The following is an 18,949-nucleotide window of genomic DNA, read 5'->3' as shown; positions in this document are numbered from 1 at the left end:
CATGAAAAAGGTAGGCTATAGAATATAGATGGATAGGCTATCAAACACCCCGCTAAAACATGACACGCTAACCCGATCGAGGCCCCCTCGGCTATTGTGACCAAAAAGTGTACACTTGACGCACTCCATCAGGCCAGCCTGTCAAGACTACATGCGTCATCCTTGCTCAATAGAAACTTCAGCTATCCTCTAATACTGAATATGGCATCCCGTCATTGAGAGTGTGTCCTCAAGGTCTATTCCGGACAACTTGTCCACTTGAGCGTGAGGATGCCACGTACATCACGAGGCACTGTATATCAAGAGAACCCATTTTCGCTGTTTCCCAAGGGCAAGATATCCGAAGATACAGCCGCTGGACTCACTTGAATACCCATCAAAGGTCCAATATGTCATTCCCCCGCACAGTGAAAACTAGACGCAGAGCCCGGCGAAGAAGGCTCGACAGGGCATCCCTGCTTACCCTAGGCCCGGGCGTTGCATCCCTCTTTCTTTTCCTAGTATTCCTCTTTGCCCTACGAACGCAAGCGTGCGAGCGTGAGCCACTCGCCGGGGAAAAAGGTAAGAGGTCCTTCCTTGAGTGTCAAACTTTCAATAGCCATACCCCGCGACATTGGAATGCTGACAAGGAATGCTGACAAGACAGTCATCGGAATCCACCTCGGCGCATCGGAATCGCGCGTCGGCGTCGTACAAAATGGGCAAATTAGTATTCTCACCACTCCAGAGAACAAGACGTCTATCCCGTCATATGTCGCGGCTACGGATACCGGTCTACTTGCCGGTGAAGAGGCGAGGAGATCTGGCGGATTGAATCTGTTCAAGGCGGTTTTGGATATGAAGTACCTACCTACCCCTGGGCCAACTACCCTACTATCTACTCCCCTCATTTTCGCGGGCTAGAGGCTAAATTAACTGCTAGAATATACTTTGATGAAGGCGCCACAACTGATCCCCCATTTTCACCACCGGGTAGTATGTACAGTTACACACTCAAGGATAACAATCAAGTCCTCGAAGTCGACTACAACGGGACATGCCACTCCTTATCACCGGAGGAAATCTACGCGCCTCTCCTCGTAAAGCTGCGCGATATAGCGGAATCCCATATTGGCCCCGATATCGCCGGCGCCGTCGTCGCAAGCCCGCTCCCTTACGACGAGATCACAATGGCCGAACTCGACAGCGCCGGTCTCCAAATCGGCTTACCCATCGTACGCCGCATGCGCGAGCCAATGAGTATGCTATTGGCACTCGGTCTCGATGACCTTTCTTATGATGGTGAGCGATACGTTCTCCTATTCGAGCTAAGCGACGACTACAATACATTGACAACATCGCTCATCGAGATCGATATGGGTGTCATGGATACTCTTGCCGTTCACCGCGAACATGGCATATCCAAAGGGCTATACGAAGAATCATACCCCACGACCGAACAAGACCGGGCCTTCCAAGCCGGAAGCGACCCAGTCCGCGCAACGATGGAGTCCCTAATGCCTTATATCGAGCACCACCTACAAGAGACCCTCCCCTGGGCCGTGACGGATGTCCTGCGCCAGTGCGAAAAGAAGCATGAAAACATCACAGATCTAATCTTCTCCCCGTCACTGCGTGCATTCCCAGAAGCTCAACGACGTATGATCCGGTGGTTCAACGCCCTCGGTATCCCTGCCTCGCAAATCAGGATCGCAAACGCAGAATCTCTAGACAAAGCACCAGTCTGGGGAGCGGTATTAGTCTCACACCTCCTAACAGACGAGGACAGCAGACCATGGACGCCCTGCTCGTGCGAGACATACAGACCGCCCATCGGAATCGGGACGAGCAATAAGGGTGTCGTGCAGGTATTGGACCCTTGCTATCGGATTCCGGTTCATGTCTCGGAGACGTTCCGAGCTTCATGTGGTGCGAGCAATGGCAACCAAACGACGATTCAGGTATATATGCGCGATGTCCCGAGTGTGGATTATCATGCTATGATGGAGATGGGGGAGTTGTATACGGCTCCGGAATCGGCAGGTGATATCCTTCTTGGGGAGTTTGATCTTCCCACACCGTGTCTAAGCACCGCAGACACAGTCCCTGCAATGATCGATATATCGATACTAATAACCCGGGTCTCAGTGCTGAAAGTCCAAGCCGTGAATAGAAGAACCGGAAAGTCTGGGACATTAACTATCCCAACGCCTGCTTTTGAATGTGGCGCCGAGGGACGATATGAGCGAATGAATTTTACACTCTCGCGTGGCGGGGATGCGTATTTGGATAAGGATCTTAGCAAGGAGTACTGGGCTGATCTGCGCGAGTTGGTTACGTCGGGAGAGTACGAGAGGCCTGCGAATAAATTTGACGAGAGGTTGTTTGCGCGGTGGGTGGATTGGGTTGATATGGGGACGTATCTTACAATTGAAGTCGGGTAATTTGATTTGATTCAACTCGCACGCATTACTCCCCCGAATCCCTAAACGATGTCAAGTAAAAAGGTAAAAGGTAGGTGAATTGAGTAGAGACTCGAATTGCCCTCGGCATGGTACTCAGACAACAGCCATTGACGGCACCGCATTGAAGTTCATATCAAACAGGCCACAGAAATCAAAATCGGTATCGAGCAGCTGGAAATCAGAGAGAGAGGGCGGGTCCAGAAACATAGCGACGTCGGACGGTGCTGATTCAGGGTCAAGTTCAAGAGCGGGCTCAAACTGAGATGTAGGTGGTTGGGCGGCTGGTCCTGTCTCTGACGCCGACGCTGCGCCTTGCAGTCGCACCTCCCTCGTAGAATCAGTGATGTCAACGGTCTGTTTGGGCGTCTCCTCCGCCGATGTAGGTAGTCGATCCTTCAAACCAAGTATATCCCTCGCAATAATCCCAACCTCCTTATACGTCCTCTGCCCCATAGGCCAGAACTCCCCGAGTGTCTTGAGCGCCCCCATACTTAGGCGGATCCGCTCCCTCGCTAGCTTCATTTGGTCTTTCTGCTTATAATGAAACCGACAAGCGGCGAGATGTGCGATAACAAGATTCGAAGTCATGCAGATTATGAAGGGGGTATGCGTCTCGATTTTCGTGGGTAATGTGAGCAGGTTATCGAACTCGTCGATTGCTCGCAGGACCTTGGCTGTGTGGAGTTGGCATTCTGGGGTGTTGCAGCCGCGGAGTGATTCGGGTGGTGGAGGGGGTGAGCAGTGCGCTATTGATTCGACCGGGCTGTAGGAGAGGGTTGAGAGTTGGCGGTGGAGTTCGACGACATAACTATGGAGGTACGATTATCAGCCCGGTCCAATACTGTCTGCTTATGGGAGAGAAGCGTACGTCTGGATAATTATGTTCGCCTTGAAAAGCAGCTCATCAACCGTGCCATCTTCCCTCACGAGATTCTTCTTAGACGGGTGCAGGAGGGACTGCCATGCCGTTACAGTCGCGTCGGTGTTTGCGCTGATCCAGGGCGCATTGGCGATAGTCATGCCGTTGCGAGCCGTCAATGCGATGTCAAGGCCGCGTGTGAGGCCAACGAGTTCTGCGAAGGAGGAGAATTGGCGCTCGTCGTCGCCGAGGAACTCACGCATGTCGTAGTCTTGCAGGGTTCGGGGGCGGGGGATTTTCTGCGTCTCTTCGTCAATAATCTATCTAGTATTGCAGTGTAATTGCTTTAGATGGCTTACGCCAAATTCATAGTCCGCCTCGTCGCACGGTAGGTCGGTGCTGATATCGAGTCCGCTCGTCCGGAATGGGAACGTGCTCGTGCTGCCTGCGATATGCGCGTCCGTCATGTATACCTGCCACCAGGTCCGTCTCCAGCACTCCTCTAACAGAGGGTCTTCGTTGCCATTCGCGTACGCATATTCCTGCTTATGCATGCCCAGTTCCAGAGCCAAAGCGATCGCCTTGTCTAGCAGATCCAGCGCTTTGTCCGGCTCGTTGCCCCAATATATCGCGATGGATAGAAGAAGTATAGCTTGGACATCAAATCCAGTCGGCGGATTACTGGTCCCAATACACGCCACCGCTTGTTCGGCTTGAAGTTTCAGTGAAGGAGAATTCGCCGATTTCGCATAGACTGACCCGATGTAATGGAGGATCGGGACCAAACTCTGAAGTGCCTGTCCATCGCTCGCAAGTCGCTGTTTCAGATCCCAGTGCGGCAGCACACAGGGATGCGCGGCATGGAAGGAGGAGTAGTACTGCGCCATGAACCGTTCGCGGACGGAAGAGTCACTCGTGGCATCGCTGCGTGAGGCGCTGCTGGGCTCCGAAATACTCTGGTCGTCATCTGAGATTGACCGAGAGGTTCGAATGAGGATTGAACTATCGAGCGAGGGTGCCGGTGCTTGCTGTACTGGGTGGGCAGTATCAGACGGGAGAGAAGGAAGTTGTGATTGCCGCGGCCGCCGCCCTCCACGCCGCGATTTCAGGTAGACGCATTGCAGGCCTTCGGTGCGGCAGCGCGCACAGATTGGGGTTGTCGCATCGCAGCGGAGGTGCTTTGAGCGACAGGGCACGCAGGCCAGCGAGACTCGTCGCGATGTTGGAGTTGGTTTGTTCATTGATGGGCAGATTTGGTGGTGAGTTGAAGAGGTAGCTGAGGAGAAGAGCTGAGGTGGCACAGAGACAGGATTTGAAAAGACACGAGATGCAGGCTTGGCTGTTTGCCGTCAGCGCCCGGGCAGGTCACTTTCATACAAAGTTATATTGAATTGAAGTATAGAATCTGAAGAGTCATCAGTGGAGACGAGCCGGCTGTTTCCGTGGAAGGGCGATCACGTCATCCTGCAAGGGTTCAACCTTTCCGTACACGGTCATTCGGCCGAAAAAGTACACAATAAGCATGTCTAACATCGACTAAATGTAGCTTCTAGTACCTTAATTGTCGGTGTCTACCCTAGGTGTAGTTGATTTGTACGGACTATGTGCTTCCCCGCTAATGATGTTCTGTAGTGGACCCGATTCCAGGCCCGTGTCGGGGACTCTATACTTCGCTCACTTAAACAGCATCTACCAGGAGATACTGAGCTAAAACGAAAGCCAAGCGTCTCAATCAACTTCCTAAGCTCATCCCCACATTCCATTTCCACCCTACCAAATCACAAGCCCCATCCCCGCAACCAACGAAAGCCCCAACACCCCAGCCATAGTCTTCACCTGCGCCCAGTCCGTCGTCTGCCCAAGATAAAGCCTCGACGCGGCCCCAGTCTCATCCGCATTCTCCGAGTCTGAGCTCGAGCTCGAGTTCGAGTTCGAGTCACTGTTATCATTATTGTTGTTGTTGTTATTCTCATCCTCATCCCCAGGCCGATGAACAAGATAAATCGGCCCCATCTGGGTGGCAGCAACAAGATCGCTAGTCTCATCAGCTTCAATAGTCCGGGTCGTTGTGTGCGTGGGGGTTCTGGGAATCGTCGTCGTGGGAATCACGCCCGTGCGTGTGGTGCCGTGCCAGACAAAGGTTGTGCTTGTTAGGTCGACGTTCCAGTCCAGTCCGACGTAGTCGGCGAAGCAGGCTGTGGAGATGGGGTGGTTGGAGAGGGTGGAGTAGCAGATTCCGTTGTCGCCGACTGTCATTGAGCTGGGGTTATGATTTCGTTAGAAAATGCAACTTTCTTTGGAGGCTGGTGGGTGGATGAATACCTTGGGCAACATGCAATCGCCGTCTCATCGGGGTCAAGGAGCGCCCCGAGTGCGTCGTGGTGTCCAAAGGCACGGATGTCATCGTCAAGCCAGTCGAATCCAGTCGTTGGAAGGATGTTTACGGTAAAGATGCCAGTGGACGAGGCATCTCGATCGCCGGAGCGAGAGGCAGTGCCGACGGCTTCCCATCCCGAGGGACAGTTGACTCCAGGCGAATAGTAGGGGATGTTGCGCTGGTCGCCCAGGAAGTCGTCGATCAAATTGGTGTTTGTTGGCTCCGGCCAACACTCGGGCAGAGTAGTAGGAGGGCATGACTCGTAGAGGTCGGGCTCGTCGCGATCGTCGTCATCTGCAAAGTAGATGACGGGTTCCGGGGTGCAGTTTGGGGTTGGCCAGGCGGTTGGTGCAGAGCCCCAGTTCGCAAAGGTCCAGCCAAGTGTGGAGCTTGAAGAGGGCATGATGTTGAATTTACTCAAGTTCTTGTTGCGGCGATGATTAAATCAGTGGTTACTGCAGATGAAGTAAGATTGATGACTGCCGCCATACTTATATTCCTAAATACCGACTGCCAATGTCGTAGTATCGGTCCATTTGCAAACCCTGCCTGTGTTCGGTTAGGCAGCAGAAATATCTCGCCCTGGTCTGATCAAGAACCGAAGCGAGGGACTCCAATTGCTCAGTTCCAAGCAAACACTCGTACATGACCTGGACATGTATGTAGGACGACCAGCTTGTTCTGCAACTCAGCCACGATAACAAGACTCTCGGCATTTACCCCAATAACTGACCAAGCATCAATCAGGCGAGCCTTTGTCTAGGGTCCATCCATGTCAAGGCTTTGCTCTTTGTTGGTCGTCCTGCAAGCCCGCGTCATTTGCGTAACGACCAGATCCTTTGTCCTTGGCATCAGGCAAATTGGGCTCGGATAAGCTGAAGGTGAATTCGGAGGATGCCTCAATCGAGATTCGAGGGACGTTGCAATCAGACCGATCAGGGATTTTGGGGTATGCGCGCGTCTAGGCAGCAGCCTTCAGAGCAAGCTTCCCAAGCACACCATGGCCTATCGGATACATGGGCTTTCTGACCCCAGGCCGTTGTCAATTGTACTGAGCCGACCGAGGAAAATACTGACTGTCGCCTTTCTCATTCTACTAATCCAGCGGCCCTACCCTGATAGGTCGCGAGGGCGTGATGAGGGTGGTCAGTCGAGGCGCCGTACATCCTTTGTGCTGGAACCAGATTCAGGATCCCCACTGGGCGCGCTAGATGGACTTTGATAATGGTCATGCTGATTGAGTCGCTATGGTTGGCTGTAGAAGGGAGTTTTTTTGTCGCTATTTTTAAGAGTAACCGATATAGTTTTGGGGGAGAGTGCCGCTTGGCCATGATCATAGAGGAATATTAATTATTCACTTTGAACGTATAGACTTTGAACAGGAATAGGGGCTCTGGCCCCAAGCCCAACCCTTATGTACAGGGCAAGTTTTAGGGTGCCAGTGTTACAATAGAAGGAGTGATGAGTAGGGTTGGAGTTCTCTAGATAGTGGGCGCCCGGTAGCAAAAGTGTCTCCTTTCTGGTAAGGACTAGCTCTACCAAGCCAATACAATAGGTTTCACGTCCTGAACAATGTCCAGCTGTGAATATACTTATGTTGTTCACTACATTATTTTTTAGACCTCATAGCGAAGCTCTGTGATTGAAGAGCAAAGATATATGCTTGACGGCCTCGGCAAAGTTAAGAGACAACACATTCTGACCCTCTTCCATTTCATAGCTCTACATAAACATTTCAGAGTCGAATACTGTACAGAGTGTTTTGCTTCCAACACCAGACGCCACGATGTGGCTGTGACAGTAGATCAGTAATTCCGGCCTGGCTTTGACCACTCGTTCCTCTCATCTCAACAAGAGCGTTTTCATCACGCCCGTTTCCATATTTCGCCGCGGTCATGGCGTCAGCCTTTCACGAAGAACTGCTAGAGGGGTACACAGACTCGGAACTTGCTCAGCACATTGTATCCTCGCCCTCGTGCGCGTCGTCATCGCGAGTATACAACCTCTCCTCGAATCTCATCGCCAAGCGGTATGAGCCTTCCGAGATCGAAGACGCTTTGGAGGCTGCCAAAAGTCGCCAGCCAGCTTGGGATCCGCGTTCCCTCCGCACGAGGGATAACCAAGAACAAACAAAGTGCTTACATTTATCATGGGTCGGCTCGAGGGAACTACATTGGACGTCATCTGGAAGGGACTGGGCTGGTTCACGGCAATTAACCTCGGTCTTCAACTCCGCCGCTTCGTGAAAATTCTTAGATCCGTTATCTCACCAACTGCTGGATCGCTTGCGACAGGAGAATGCAGGTCGTTCTGGTTAGAGGATCGCTACGGTCTTCCGGCGAATTCTGGCCCAGCCGAGATGGCCCACTTCCGATTCTGGACGAACTTTACGGCTATGCGGCGAGCAATGCAAGCATCAAAACAACCTCAAAAGTCAGTTTCATCAGATTCAGATTTCACCGTGGGGCTGCCACTGACTATGACGATTGAGCCATTCGTCTTGACTCATCATGATCTTGCCCCACGCAACCTTCCTAGTTTCTCCTTCTGGTCAGCTTTTGCTCCTAGACTGGGGATTTGGCTGGTTTCTATCCTGTTCCCTTCGAGTACGCATCCATGTACAATATCAACGTTCCTCAGGTCTGGGGTTGGTTGACTCGTGTACGGTGGCATCTATTTGTCTGGATTGGGGTCGGCTATTATGAGGCCGCCGCTCGCCTGCTGTGGAATATGCGCTCGAAATTTACACGATTCGCCGTCGGAAGGAGATACGAGCTGTTGGAAAATGTATGGTCCCACGAGATACCCTGTCACCTGATCCTCGTGATTTTCGATACATGGCGGACTTTTGTAAACGGAACGGATCCTGCCTACCCATCCCCTTGAAGCGGCAGCATGTGAAATTTGAACATGAGGAAAGAACAGCCGGTGGCAGCTGCCCACGCTAAATGTGGTTGCTTCCATATTTATTCGCACTGCTCGCAACCGCGAGGTTTTGCCTGAAAGCACAATCCATCCTGCCAATCCAGCTCAAAATCACCTCTTCACAGTCAAGACGACAACCTCACCCTTGGCCAAGCATTTGCTACACTCAGATCCGGTAAATGGACGCTAAGGAGACTTAGCAGGCGAAAGCTAACTATGTTCTAAGTTCATAGTGAAATTGAACTCAGACTACGACGATAATCGGTTCGATTCTACCCATCTACAATTCCAAGTTGGAAGCATTCACATCTACGGGTACAGAAACAAGGAAAACGCAGGCGACGAAGATGGCAATTCTCCCACCAACCCATTGGGCTGCTTTCCTGCAGTATTACCAGGACGAATCCGTCCGCCTCGACATGACTCCGGGATATGGCCCTGATGGACTGAGAGGAAGATCGAGATCTCGTCCAAGACATACTCCTTCACGAGCAACGCCATCAAAATCTTGGCCTTCCCACTCAGAGGCGACGGTTCGTACCATTATAGACCTCGTCAATTCGAACGGTTGTGATAGGTATAGATTCTCGGAGTGGGAAGGGGTGCCGGTTTTGGATATTCACCTTCATCGCCGATTTGGAGGCCAGTGGTCTCGTATCGTCTCCAGCGGCTGTTGCTCTACTGGCGCCACACTACTGGCATCGAGCCGAGGGAGGTCAAGCAGGGAATGTTATATTAGGGTCACACGTCGCTATACCTGGACGGTAGGTACCGGGACCTTTGAGGTTGTTCGCCGTTTCTTGCATAAGATCAATGCTATGGAAGTCAAAGGCAGCTCCGTCTGACCCCGTTTGCGCTGTGATGACAGGCGCCATGCGTAATTTTTGATGTACCCATCTTTGGTTGTTCTGTTGGTATTTCCTCGCTTCATTGACTGCTTATTCTCCATCGATTACTGTCATAACATATGTGATGACGTTTTTACTATCGCCACTTCAAAGTTAAGCTAAACACAGCATATGGAATCAGGACATCCGAGGCATGTCGGACTTGCTGTAGACTAACGTAGGCGAACCAGGCAGTAAAGGGGGAGTGGCTCGGGACAATCCATGTACAACGGACCATGGGCCTCACGCATGACTCATCATCGGTCTCGCCCAATTCTTTGCTTGGGTGAATCCAAAGACTACTGTAGTCTTTCTGTAGCGTACGTTGCTTCTACTAGGTAAATCGACATGAGACAACAAGCTACATTAGTTTCGTGTATGTAGCCCTTCATTTACGGTTGAGAAAGGCACTGCAAGCATGAGAGAACCGTTCAATGCAACAACTCAAGACATGGATATATATCATTCATTTCCTCGTGAGTCTGAAGTTTTAAAATAACACCCGCTATCGAAACAGAACCGGAATAACGTCCGTTCATCCCGTCCTTCCATGATTCATCCATAGTGTCTCTCGGCTGGCATTGTAATCATGCCTTGATGATCAATCATCTAGTGCTTAGCAGCCTCTATACATCATCAATTCAGTAAACCATTCACCCGTCCCCTAAGATATCGAAAGAATATCACGTACCCTTGTGAACGTCAGCCTGAGAATCATGAACCTTCTCGTCCTTCTTGTCGAAGAGGGCATCCTTAGCGGCAGTAGCGCGGGTGGTGAGGTCGGCGTCGTTGTCCTTGGCGACTTCCTTGTTGGCTTCCTTGGAGGCGGTGGCGCCGGCGCCCTGGACGGTCTCGCTGACGTAGTTGACGGCGTTCTATGTAGAGTAGTTGTGGTTAGTATATGGGATGGGATGGTGCTGTGGAGGCCTGAGACTGAGGCTTACCTTGACGGTCTCCATTGTGATGGTTTGGTTGTTGTAGAAGAAAGAGTCTTGAGTGACTTGAATTTTTTTGTTTGTCCGAGGAGTAGAGTAGAGTTGAGTTGTGATGTAGGAAGAGTCTCTGGAAAGAGGATGAAGGAGGTCTTTATATGTTCAAGTCTCCCGGTCCGTGACCTCGGTTCCTTGGGTTGGAACAGTTTTGTTGAACTGATCAAGGGTTCAAATCGAGCCGTGACGTCAGTGGAAAAATGTGGTAGAAGGTATGTTCCTCTCAACAAATGCCGATCTGTATCCATAGATCGATCGAGATTCGTTCCCCAGACATCGTCCATTCTTGATCTGCAAGACTGAGCCGCTGACGCAACTGTAGAAAATGACGTCATTTGAACTTGAAGAGGCGTGCACCAAAGATTTTTGTGAAAGGCGGGATACAGCTACGTAATGGGACCCAATGGCCATTGACACTGCCATTGGGCATAACCTGTGATTCGCCTGGAGTCATGTGATTTCGCACTGCCACGCCCCAGCACTTTGGTGCCACCTCTCTCTAGATAACCCAGGCACAAAAAGCCGGATTCCAGGACCTTGAACACGGCCCCAGCCAACACATGGATGAGAAGGTCCCGAGTGTCTATATCCCTGATTCTTGATTGGGGCACCGGGGTTAAGGATTTCGGGAAGAATCGGCCATGCCTCTTGTTCTCTAGGGATTTCAATCCAGCTGGAGAGCGGCAGCACGTATGTACTCTCATCTACAATCCGGAGCCATGTGTATATGTTTAGCAGGAGGTGTATTTTCCGCGAGGTTTGGCGCTTTTGGGATTCTTCGAGGGCGCAAGAGGCACCCCGCGTCGATGAGATAGCACCGCCCGTCGTGGGGTTGGCCGGAAAAATCTGCCATTATTCTCATCATACCCGGTATTTGCTATGGTGGTGCTCAGGTCTACATACTGCATACTCTATCAATGCATAGAGAGCCATTGGCTAATCTTTCAAGATCCAGCTTGATTTCCCTAGCCAGTCTCTAGCTCGTCACCGAGTGACGCTCGTATATGGGCTCTCGGCCTCGTAGCATCGTGCGACGTGCCTATCCCGATTTTCCGTCGACAAGCCGACCCTGAATTTAGTTAAGGGCCGCTCGCGAGGTCAAGTGCAGAGCAGACAAGGAGAGCATATAGGCTCGTCTGGTGAGCATGCGTAACGGCGTCGCAATTCGTAATTGATAGCTCGCCCAGTGCGAGCAACGCGGCTCGTATCTTGATGATTGAAAAGGACATCAGGAATCGGCAATGAAAACATTATAGTCCATCCATTCTTGCAGATTACTGGTAACCCCGGAGGCTTCGCGACTCTTTGCTAAATCTTTGTCCGTCAAGCATTCATCATCATCAATATGAATCCACTCAAGGATTCTCTTTTCCTCTGGGGGATACCCTTCAGCTCGGAGCCAAGCGAAGATACTGTGCGTCGCATTTTCTGACGCGGACTCGTCCCTATGATTAAGAGCTTCATAATCGGTAACGATGTCTGGTATCACTGGCTCCGCCGGCGGGAAAGCCGGTGCAGGAGTAGGAGCAGGTCCAGGTCCAGCTATATGATGAACCGCTTTTGCATTCCGACAAATCCACTTAATACCTGCATAGCAAAGACCATGCCCGGTACAGTCTGCATGCAAGCGGACCTCAAGATCAGATGCTTCGAGAGCCGTGGTGCCAAACGCCGCCCACTGACATATAGGCCAGCGAGCGTGATTTTGCTCCAGGGTGAGATAGAGAAGTTGACATTCATCAGAGCGCGAATGGAGCCATTTGCTGCGGGGAGGAAAAGAGGCCGCTTGCGTGAACAATCGCATGGTTCTAGACTATACCGCGGCATGATGATTGGTAGGGATTAATCAAGATTGGGCTTGTAGGAAATCCTTGTGGATGCCCATTATTACTCCGCCGAGCCAGAAGAAGAAGGCAAGGTGCGGGATTCGGCTCATTAGCATGTGCGCGAGGATGTGATCGTCTTGGACGGAGTCCGACTGCGAATATGGATTGCAGCCATGGGCTTACGAGGTTGCAAGCTATGCCGGGCTCATAAAAGGTACTATATAGTAGGAATCGTATGCCTCTCGTATGGTGGCTCAAAGTGAGAGGTTTGCCCAAGTGGTGGTCTTCTTGAACCCAGGCAAGATCAAGGTGCTCATTGCACTCTAATACTCCAGCCCGCTCTTTGGAGCTCAGTGTATGATTGAACTTTGGTTTTGGCAAAACAATCTCTTTTTTTGGTTTGTTGGCATGCAAGCGTGGAAGGAGTAACGCAGTAGATAAGGCTGCATACCCCTGATCTACAATGCCATGTAGAGCGCAGTATTCCGATAAGAAGCTAAAGGCAGTCGCAACTGGGACGACTATGTCGGACAGCAGACATTGGCTCTTCTGATAGACACGGCTGAATTCCGGATGTTCCGGAGAGATATCGACCAAGGAGGTCGGTATTTGTCTTTGCCAATTGTGATATTGGCTCCCCAACTTTCTCCTGGAGCTAGAATAGCCGCCTACCATCTTGCTGCGTAATCGGCAACGTCGTCAACAGCACCTATATTTACCACAGTGGCGTTTCCTTTACCGGACTTGTCAGTGTTATATGATTTTCAGTCTGTATATTCAAGCAAATAGCTCTGGGTATGAGTTCGGCCCAGCGTGCCGAAAGGATATAGCTCCATGCAAGAACTAGTACAGGAAGATAACTTTCTTCTGTGCTGGACGAATTCCGGCTTTGATCTGGCTCTGCTGACAAACTGACAGCAGTCGGAAAGCTGATAGATACTGAGATGAAAAGATGCTGTTCCAGTGGATCTATGTCGCAGGGACCCTGTGATCCCTTCCATGTCGATATTCCAGAAACAGACACATAGCTGTAGGTGAGTTTTAGGTCCAAGTTAGTGGGAAAATAAGGCTGATATTGGAGTGCTGGCTGGACCTGGAAACAAGATTCGGGAAGGCAAAGTTGTTGCACTGCAAGCATGTAAAGCCCTTGCCAATACAGAAGCCTTTTTCATATACCGCTCGGGGCGCTCTTCAGCACTAGGAGTGGCGGTCTCTAGAGCATCATCCGCCATAATGAACGAATTCTGTCGCTCGCATTGAGGGCCGCAAGCTATCCGTGGACACTAGGCGGCAAGCAGTAGGGCCGGGGTACGACAGTGAGCGTGTCGCTTTGATGTTTATGGTTTCAGACTGATGAGAGGATCAATCGATGCTTCACCAAGCCTATTCCAGGTTCCAGCCCAGTCGGTATGCTGTGGGGTTTCCGGAGAGATGCAGATAAGCACAATCTCAATCCCACGATCGGCATCATTATTGGCGCATTGGGATTCTGGTTGGCTATTCAGGTAAGGCTGTAACGAAGAGTCAGCCGGCCGGTTGCACAAGAGTCCCGCCACGCGTCGGGAGTTTCTAGAAAGAAGCAAGCAAGCCGCACGCGGTCCATATGACGTCTGATGGCGTTGACACCCCTGTCGATGTTACATTGCGACGCAAAGGTGCAAAGGTCGGCGACGAGACAAATCACTGTTCTTGCAGGGGGGAGAGTCATAGGCGATCAGTATTGACAGTTCAGCTCCAGGCTAGACATACGGCAGCTCCAATTGGAGTCGCAGAACGGAGCGAAAAGAGCCCGCATTGGAAACTAGGCTGATTGACCAGCACTATTGGTGGAGATAGGGGCTGCGGCACTGGCGTGATGCAGAGAGCGACAGAAAGAGGGGATGATAATCATGGCTTTTGTTAGTCTGGCCCGTCACCAGGCTGAGCTCGTCCGTACTTTGTCCACGTTCATGCCGTGACTTCCTGCTATAACCTATAGGGCTCGGAGGCATCAGTCTCTCCGCGTTGGCTCCATATTATCTCCATGAGAGCTGAGAACCCGACGGGCGGCACGCCCCGAAATTGACAGAATAGCCCACTATTCTTGGCTGAAACAAGCATTGGTCACGACTATCCAGCGTTGATCGCTCTCCACAGTGCGAAAAGGATATGGAGAAACAGCGGTCATTCCGCAATGGCGTCCGGCTAGTTCACCCCGAGCCTGAGGGGTGTCGGCTCATATTAGGGACCTCGCTGCCCACATCTTTGTTCGTTCTCTTCTCTCGTGTCTGTCAATATTAGTTGCAGAGTGCTCTCCTTCCTCGGCTTGTCTCCCACGGACTGAATTCCCATCGCGCCTGCCCATCGTCGAGGTCGGCGCTGTAGCAGCTCAACCTGAACAGCGTCGCAGCGACTAGGCAGCCCATTTCCATCTGGGACCCCAGTAAAAGCAAGCAGTCATGACGCCCAGCCGGAGCCCAAGCCTTAGCCGAGCGGTCTCCTCCTCGATCGATCGCGCTCAGAAGACTCCTCCGCAGGACTCGGCTGTCGACCTGGAAAAGGGGCCATCTGCCAGGCCATCTGCCATCGAAACCGCCGAGAAACAACCTTCAATACGACCAGTATTTCCTGAAACAGACCTCGATCGAGGCATTGTCGGCTGGGACGGACAGGATGACCCGGAAAATCCGCAGAACTTTGCAGCGTCGCGGAAATGGACATTTCTCGTACTCGTGAGCTTGGTTACGCTCATCTCACCCTTGGGGTCGACCATCTTCTCGCCGGCGCTCAGGTCATTGGCGGACGACTTTGAAATTACAAACCAGCCTCTTCTCTCCCTGAGTGTCAGCATCTATCTGCTGGGATATGTCGTACGTTCCACCTTCGCTGCTTTGTGTGCATGCTAAATAACCCCTCATAGTTCGGTCCCCTGATCCTTGCCCCACTAAGTGAAATCTACGGTCGGAGAATCATCCTCAGTTGCGCCAACTGGTTCTTCGTCATCTGGCAGATTGGATGTGCTCTTGCCCCTAACATGGCGGGCCTCATTGTGATGCGGTTCCTCGCTGGAATTGGCGGGTCTGGATGTATCACTCTGGGCGCTGGTGTCATTGCCGACCTCTTTCCCGTTCACCAGCGCGGATTGGCGACCTCTCTTTGGAGTCTGGGCCCGCTTGTAGGACCTTCCATTGGCCCCGTGGCGGGTGGTTTCATTGGCGAATCGCTTGGATGGCGCTGGGTGTTCTGGGTCTTGCTGATCGCTGGCGGCGCCTTGTCCGTTAGTATGGAGATCTTCAGCAGGGAGACCTACGCAGCGGTGCTCATACGACGGAAGACAGCGAAGCTGACGAAGGAACTCGGTCGTAGTGATTTGCGCAGTGCTTATGATCTCGAGAGGCACGGTGTTTCGGTCGGGAGGGTACTGAAATTGGGGATGAAACGACCGATCGTGCTCTTGTTCAGATCTCCGATTGTTATATTTCTGGCGACGTACATTGCGCTTATCTACAGTCTGCTGTATCTCTTCTTCACTACCATTCCGTCGGTATTTGAGGAGCAGTACGGCTTTTCTCCTGGCCTTACAGGCCTCGCTTACATTGGCATAGGCGTTGGCTTTATTATCGGCTTGGGGATCAGCGCCATGACGAGCGACAAGGTGGTGATGAAGCTGGCTGCGCGGAATGGGGGCAAGACGGAGCCTGAGATGCGGCTCCCTCTCCTCGTCTTCTGGGCATGTATCCTGCCAATCAGTTTCTTCTGGTACGGCTGGTCAACAGATAAAAAGGCGCACTGGATAGTTCCAATCATTGGCATGGCCCCGTTCGGAATCGGGTGTATGGGCGTTTGGATGCCGGTCCAGATCTACGCAATCGACTGTTACCCGGCCTACGCGGCCTCCGCGAATGCTGCTTTGACGGCGTCCAGGTCTTTAATGGGTGCCCTGCTACCGCTTGCTGGGCCTCCTATGTTTGAGGCCCTGGGACTTGGCTGGGGAAATTCCCTACTTGGGTTCCTGGCATTGGCATTTGTGCCCATTGCCATGTTGCTGACGAGGTATGGAAAGAGCATTCGCGAGAAGTTTACGGTCGACCTGGAGGGGTAGACGGTTGGTCTTGCTGAATACGTACCTAGACTTAGATTAATATTTACGATGTATGCCATGACTATCTGAACACATCGTGGATCAATTTCTCTTGCTGTAACACAACACGCCAGCTGCTCGGGTTGTTTGTCAATAATGCATAGATTATGCACGACTTATGCTTAATCTATACATATTAATGGGTGACTGGCTGGCTGGAGCTTGAAACGACTGAAGGGGAGACCGGGGTCGGAAGGAAGAGAACGGATCATCAGTGAAAACAGGATGAAACAGTGCTACAGAGGACACCTGCCATTGGGTGCTACCATGGGCTTTAAGGAGACCGCCGAGCGCAGTACGCGGTGAATAAAGCACGGGCAAAGACGGGACAGAATACGAGGCCCCGGGAGGCCCCCAGTTCCTTTCATCATATATAGGAATTTTTGCAATGCTGCTGGTTGGAGCTGGAGCCCCCGGTACTCGAGAGTAGGTACACAGTAAGCTATTGCTACTGAGCTCACCCGCTCGGCTGCCTGTAGCGATCTTTGGATTCGGTTAAACTGAATTGTAGATCACAAAGCTAGGAGTATACTTCCAAGCTCTACACGATGTGGCTTTGGAGGAAACTTCACCTGCCAGCGCAGGATACTTCCGTTACAAGTTAAAGGGTACGAACTATGATGTAGGGCTTGAACCCAGTTTCCGGGTCGGACCCTCTTTGGCTCGATACCACACCGCGTCCTGGCCCTGGGAGTTTCCAAGCCACCTATTCTGATTCAGGGGTACCCAGAATCCTATGATCCACTATTGGCCAGACTGGTGACACAAATTGTTCGGCAGCGACTTGGCGAAGTCTTGAACGGCGTCCCTGACACTCCGTCGATGCCGTCGAGCCCTCCTCGGCGAAGAGGCTGAGGGCGGGAGAGGCTTGGCCCACAGATCGTATCGCTCCAGGGGTAAAGCCGCGCCTGGGTCTCTGGAGGTCACTGTCTGAAGATTGGGTGACCAGTCATATCTCGTCTTGATAACGTAGCACTAAAGAGTTGCTTGAAATGCCACAACGCAAGAAGGATAAAGACAATCCACTAGGACACTCGCTTGCAGGGCCTGCCCCTTTCCGGCGCCTCCCAGACCGTTGTTCAAGTTAGAAGCAGCAAGAGTCCACATTTATACGAGCTGCAGATGTCAATCCTACCCCGAAGTGATCTTAGTGGTGAGGCTGAATACGAGATCTGAATGAGAGGTTCTGACTTGGCACCTCCCACGCTAGGTTGAAGTTTGTTTCGGCGGAGGATCCACCAGGTCTTTGTTGAGAGTTTGGTCTCTCGTATAGGGCTCGCTGGCGAAGTCAATCTGAAAAGGGGGGATGTCGCCACCTTGGCATTGGGTGTATATATGTGAGGCTGAGCCCTAGCGGAGACCAGGAGGTTTCAGCATCGTCCACCCAACTTCCGTTCGCTCTTTGACTCGGACTATCACGCTCTTTTGGACACACTTACTGAGATCGTTGACATATCTCAAGATGCACCTCAAGTATCTTGCCCTCTTCGCGCTTGCCTCCGGAGCTTTGGCCCAGGATTGGTTGGATGATGCCATGGACGCCCTGGAATCTACCACGTAAGAGTCCACACCATCGCCGACTGCCGGGGGTTAACTAACTTGAGCCTTTTAGTGACCTTCCCAACGCAACCAATGTCCCCGATGACGTTCCAACCCTGGAGGAATTCATGGAGGACAACCCCACCGATATCGAGACCACCAACGACTTCGGCGGTTCCTCCGATGACAGCCTGAGCTCCAGCTCCAGCTCGTCCATGTCTAGCTCTAGCTCTAACTCTGTCGACGAAGAGGAGGATGACTCCGACTCCCTGGGCACTCTTGGCGGTGTTCCGAGTGACATTGTGTCCCAGGTCATTTCTGCCGTTCCGCCATCCGTGATCTCGGAGATCATGAACCCAACCTCCCTCTCCTCCCTCCAAAGCGAGGTCGCCGAGGGTAAATTCCCGGCCTGGGCTACCGACCTTCCGCCCGATGTGAAGGATTACCTTGAGACCGCTTGGGATGTAGAGGTCCCGAAGGTGACGGATGCGCCAAGCAGTGGTGGTGATGACAATGACTCTGATTCTGACTCGGGGAACTCTAACGACGACGATGATGAGGATGCCGCTGGGATGGTCAGTCCTTCGGTGTTCGCTAGCGTCCTCGGTGCTGTTGGTGTTCTGGCTGTAGCCCTCGCTCTGTGATCTGCGGCATATGTGTGCTGCATTGGACTGGGCCGGTACTTTCCATTCCCACTGCAGGAACCTAGCCTCCCTCCCCTGATGCCTTGGAGCCTGGACGTGGGGAATTTTCTTTCGCATCATTATCAAATCCAATCTCATATACGTCATATAGGTAACAAAGTTGATAAAACAGCAGTGGAGTCGGCGCTGTAGTAAAAGCGCCCAATTCCTCAAGTGACACGAAAGTTTATTCAATTGCTGAGACAACACTGTTTTTCATTTTTCAGATCTCTTACTATAAGAAGTGAGGTATAATGTTCTGTATTATTAGAAGCAAACATTGGGCCTGTATTGCCTGCC

The 18,949-nt window shown here is 51.9% G+C and overlaps 9 protein-coding genes across 9 annotated transcripts; 5 read left to right on the top strand and 4 right to left on the bottom strand.

The window, feature by feature from the left end:
* Positions 1-389: 389 nt before the first annotated feature.
* BDV17DRAFT_296252 (Hsp70 protein-domain-containing protein) lies at positions 390-2,423 on the top strand (the record flags this gene model as incomplete). Its single annotated transcript, XM_073763254.1, has 3 exons — positions 390-561; positions 647-842; positions 923-2,423. The coding sequence occupies 3 exons, from the start codon at positions 390-392 to the stop codon at positions 2,421-2,423; spliced, it is 1,869 nt and encodes a 622-aa protein (XP_073610378.1).
* A 114-nt stretch (positions 2,424-2,537) lies between these two features.
* BDV17DRAFT_296251 (putative C6 transcription factor) lies at positions 2,538-4,544 on the bottom strand (the record flags this gene model as incomplete). Its single annotated transcript, XM_073763253.1, has 3 exons — positions 2,538-3,252; positions 3,313-3,602; positions 3,663-4,544. 3 exons carry the CDS (start codon positions 4,542-4,544, stop codon positions 2,538-2,540), a joined length of 1,887 nt encoding a protein of 628 aa, XP_073610377.1.
* Positions 4,545-4,958: 414 nt separating this feature from the next.
* Positions 4,959-6,595, bottom strand: BDV17DRAFT_235173 (uncharacterized protein). Its single transcript, XM_073755862.1, has 2 exons — positions 5,626-6,595; positions 4,959-5,563 (listed from the first exon to the last, which is right to left on the bottom strand). Exons 1-2 carry the CDS (start codon positions 6,081-6,083, stop codon positions 5,074-5,076), a joined length of 948 nt encoding a protein of 315 aa, XP_073610376.1. The 5' UTR covers positions 6,084-6,595; the 3' UTR covers positions 4,959-5,073.
* Positions 6,596-7,461: 866 nt separating this feature from the next.
* On the top strand, positions 7,462-8,406 carry BDV17DRAFT_276672 (uncharacterized protein). The gene has a single exon (XM_073759366.1). It carries the CDS (start codon positions 7,830-7,832, stop codon positions 8,334-8,336), a length of 507 nt encoding a protein of 168 aa, XP_073610375.1. The 5' UTR covers positions 7,462-7,829; the 3' UTR covers positions 8,337-8,406.
* A 206-nt stretch (positions 8,407-8,612) lies between these two features.
* On the top strand, positions 8,613-9,558 carry BDV17DRAFT_235167 (uncharacterized protein). Its single transcript, XM_073755861.1, has 2 exons — positions 8,613-8,780; positions 8,832-9,558. Exon 2 carries the CDS (start codon positions 8,953-8,955, stop codon positions 9,448-9,450), a length of 498 nt encoding a protein of 165 aa, XP_073610374.1. The 5' UTR covers positions 8,613-8,780; positions 8,832-8,952; the 3' UTR covers positions 9,451-9,558.
* Positions 9,559-9,810: 252 nt separating this feature from the next.
* On the bottom strand, positions 9,811-10,887 carry grg1 (putative glucose repressible protein Grg1). Its single transcript, XM_073759365.1, has 3 exons — positions 10,437-10,887; positions 10,184-10,367; positions 9,811-10,118 (listed from the first exon to the last, which is right to left on the bottom strand). Exons 1-3 carry the CDS (start codon positions 10,449-10,451, stop codon positions 10,102-10,104), a joined length of 216 nt encoding a protein of 71 aa, XP_073610373.1. The 5' UTR covers positions 10,452-10,887; the 3' UTR covers positions 9,811-10,101.
* An 868-nt stretch (positions 10,888-11,755) lies between these two features.
* Positions 11,756-13,445, bottom strand: BDV17DRAFT_285326 (uncharacterized protein; the record flags this gene model as incomplete). The annotated part of the gene is made up of 6 exons (XM_073760691.1): positions 11,756-11,795; positions 11,837-12,294; positions 12,373-12,459; positions 12,491-12,869; positions 12,902-12,975; positions 13,047-13,445. 6 exons carry the CDS (start codon positions 13,443-13,445, stop codon positions 11,756-11,758), a joined length of 1,437 nt encoding a protein of 478 aa, XP_073610372.1.
* Positions 13,446-14,242: 797 nt separating this feature from the next.
* Positions 14,243-16,430, top strand: BDV17DRAFT_276665 (MFS transporter). The gene is made up of 2 exons (XM_073759364.1): positions 14,243-15,156; positions 15,207-16,430. Exons 1-2 carry the CDS (start codon positions 14,746-14,748, stop codon positions 16,386-16,388), a joined length of 1,593 nt encoding a protein of 530 aa, XP_073610371.1. The 5' UTR covers positions 14,243-14,745; the 3' UTR covers positions 16,389-16,430.
* Positions 16,431-17,758: 1,328 nt separating this feature from the next.
* Positions 17,759-18,867, top strand: BDV17DRAFT_235142 (uncharacterized protein). Its single transcript, XM_073755860.1, has 2 exons — positions 17,759-17,984; positions 18,040-18,867. Exons 1-2 carry the CDS (start codon positions 17,890-17,892, stop codon positions 18,608-18,610), a joined length of 666 nt encoding a protein of 221 aa, XP_073610370.1. The 5' UTR covers positions 17,759-17,889; the 3' UTR covers positions 18,611-18,867.
* Positions 18,868-18,949: the final 82 nt, after the last annotated feature.

This window comes from Aspergillus undulatus (genome assembly GCF_047715775.1).
Source record: "Aspergillus undulatus strain CBS 261.88 unplaced genomic scaffold BDV17scaffold_87, whole genome shotgun sequence".
In the NCBI taxonomy this organism is placed as follows: domain Eukaryota; kingdom Fungi; phylum Ascomycota; class Eurotiomycetes; order Eurotiales; family Aspergillaceae; genus Aspergillus; species Aspergillus undulatus.
Note: the sequence above shows the minus strand (reverse complement) of the source record. Positions and strands in the feature narration are given on the sequence as shown.

Coding starts and splice junctions, on each gene's coding strand:
- BDV17DRAFT_235173 (XM_073755862.1), bottom strand. CDS start 6,083: ATGCCCTCTTCAAGCTCCACACTTGGCTGGACCTTTGCGAACTGGGGC. Junction 5,564..5,625: donor GCGATTGCATGTTGCCCAAG/GTATTCATCCAC, acceptor TCATAACCCCAG/CTCAATGACAGTCGGCGACA.
- BDV17DRAFT_276672 (XM_073759366.1), top strand. CDS start 7,830: ATGGGTCGGCTCGAGGGAACTACATTGGACGTCATCTGGAAGGGACTG.
- BDV17DRAFT_235167 (XM_073755861.1), top strand. CDS start 8,953: ATGGCAATTCTCCCACCAACCCATTGGGCTGCTTTCCTGCAGTATTAC.
- BDV17DRAFT_276665 (XM_073759364.1), top strand. CDS start 14,746: ATGACGCCCAGCCGGAGCCCAAGCCTTAGCCGAGCGGTCTCCTCCTCG. Junction 15,157..15,206: donor TCTATCTGCTGGGATATGTC/GTACGTTCCACC, acceptor AACCCCTCATAG/TTCGGTCCCCTGATCCTTGC.
- BDV17DRAFT_235142 (XM_073755860.1), top strand. CDS start 17,890: ATGCACCTCAAGTATCTTGCCCTCTTCGCGCTTGCCTCCGGAGCTTTG. Junction 17,985..18,039: donor GACGCCCTGGAATCTACCAC/GTAAGAGTCCAC, acceptor TGAGCCTTTTAG/TGACCTTCCCAACGCAACCA.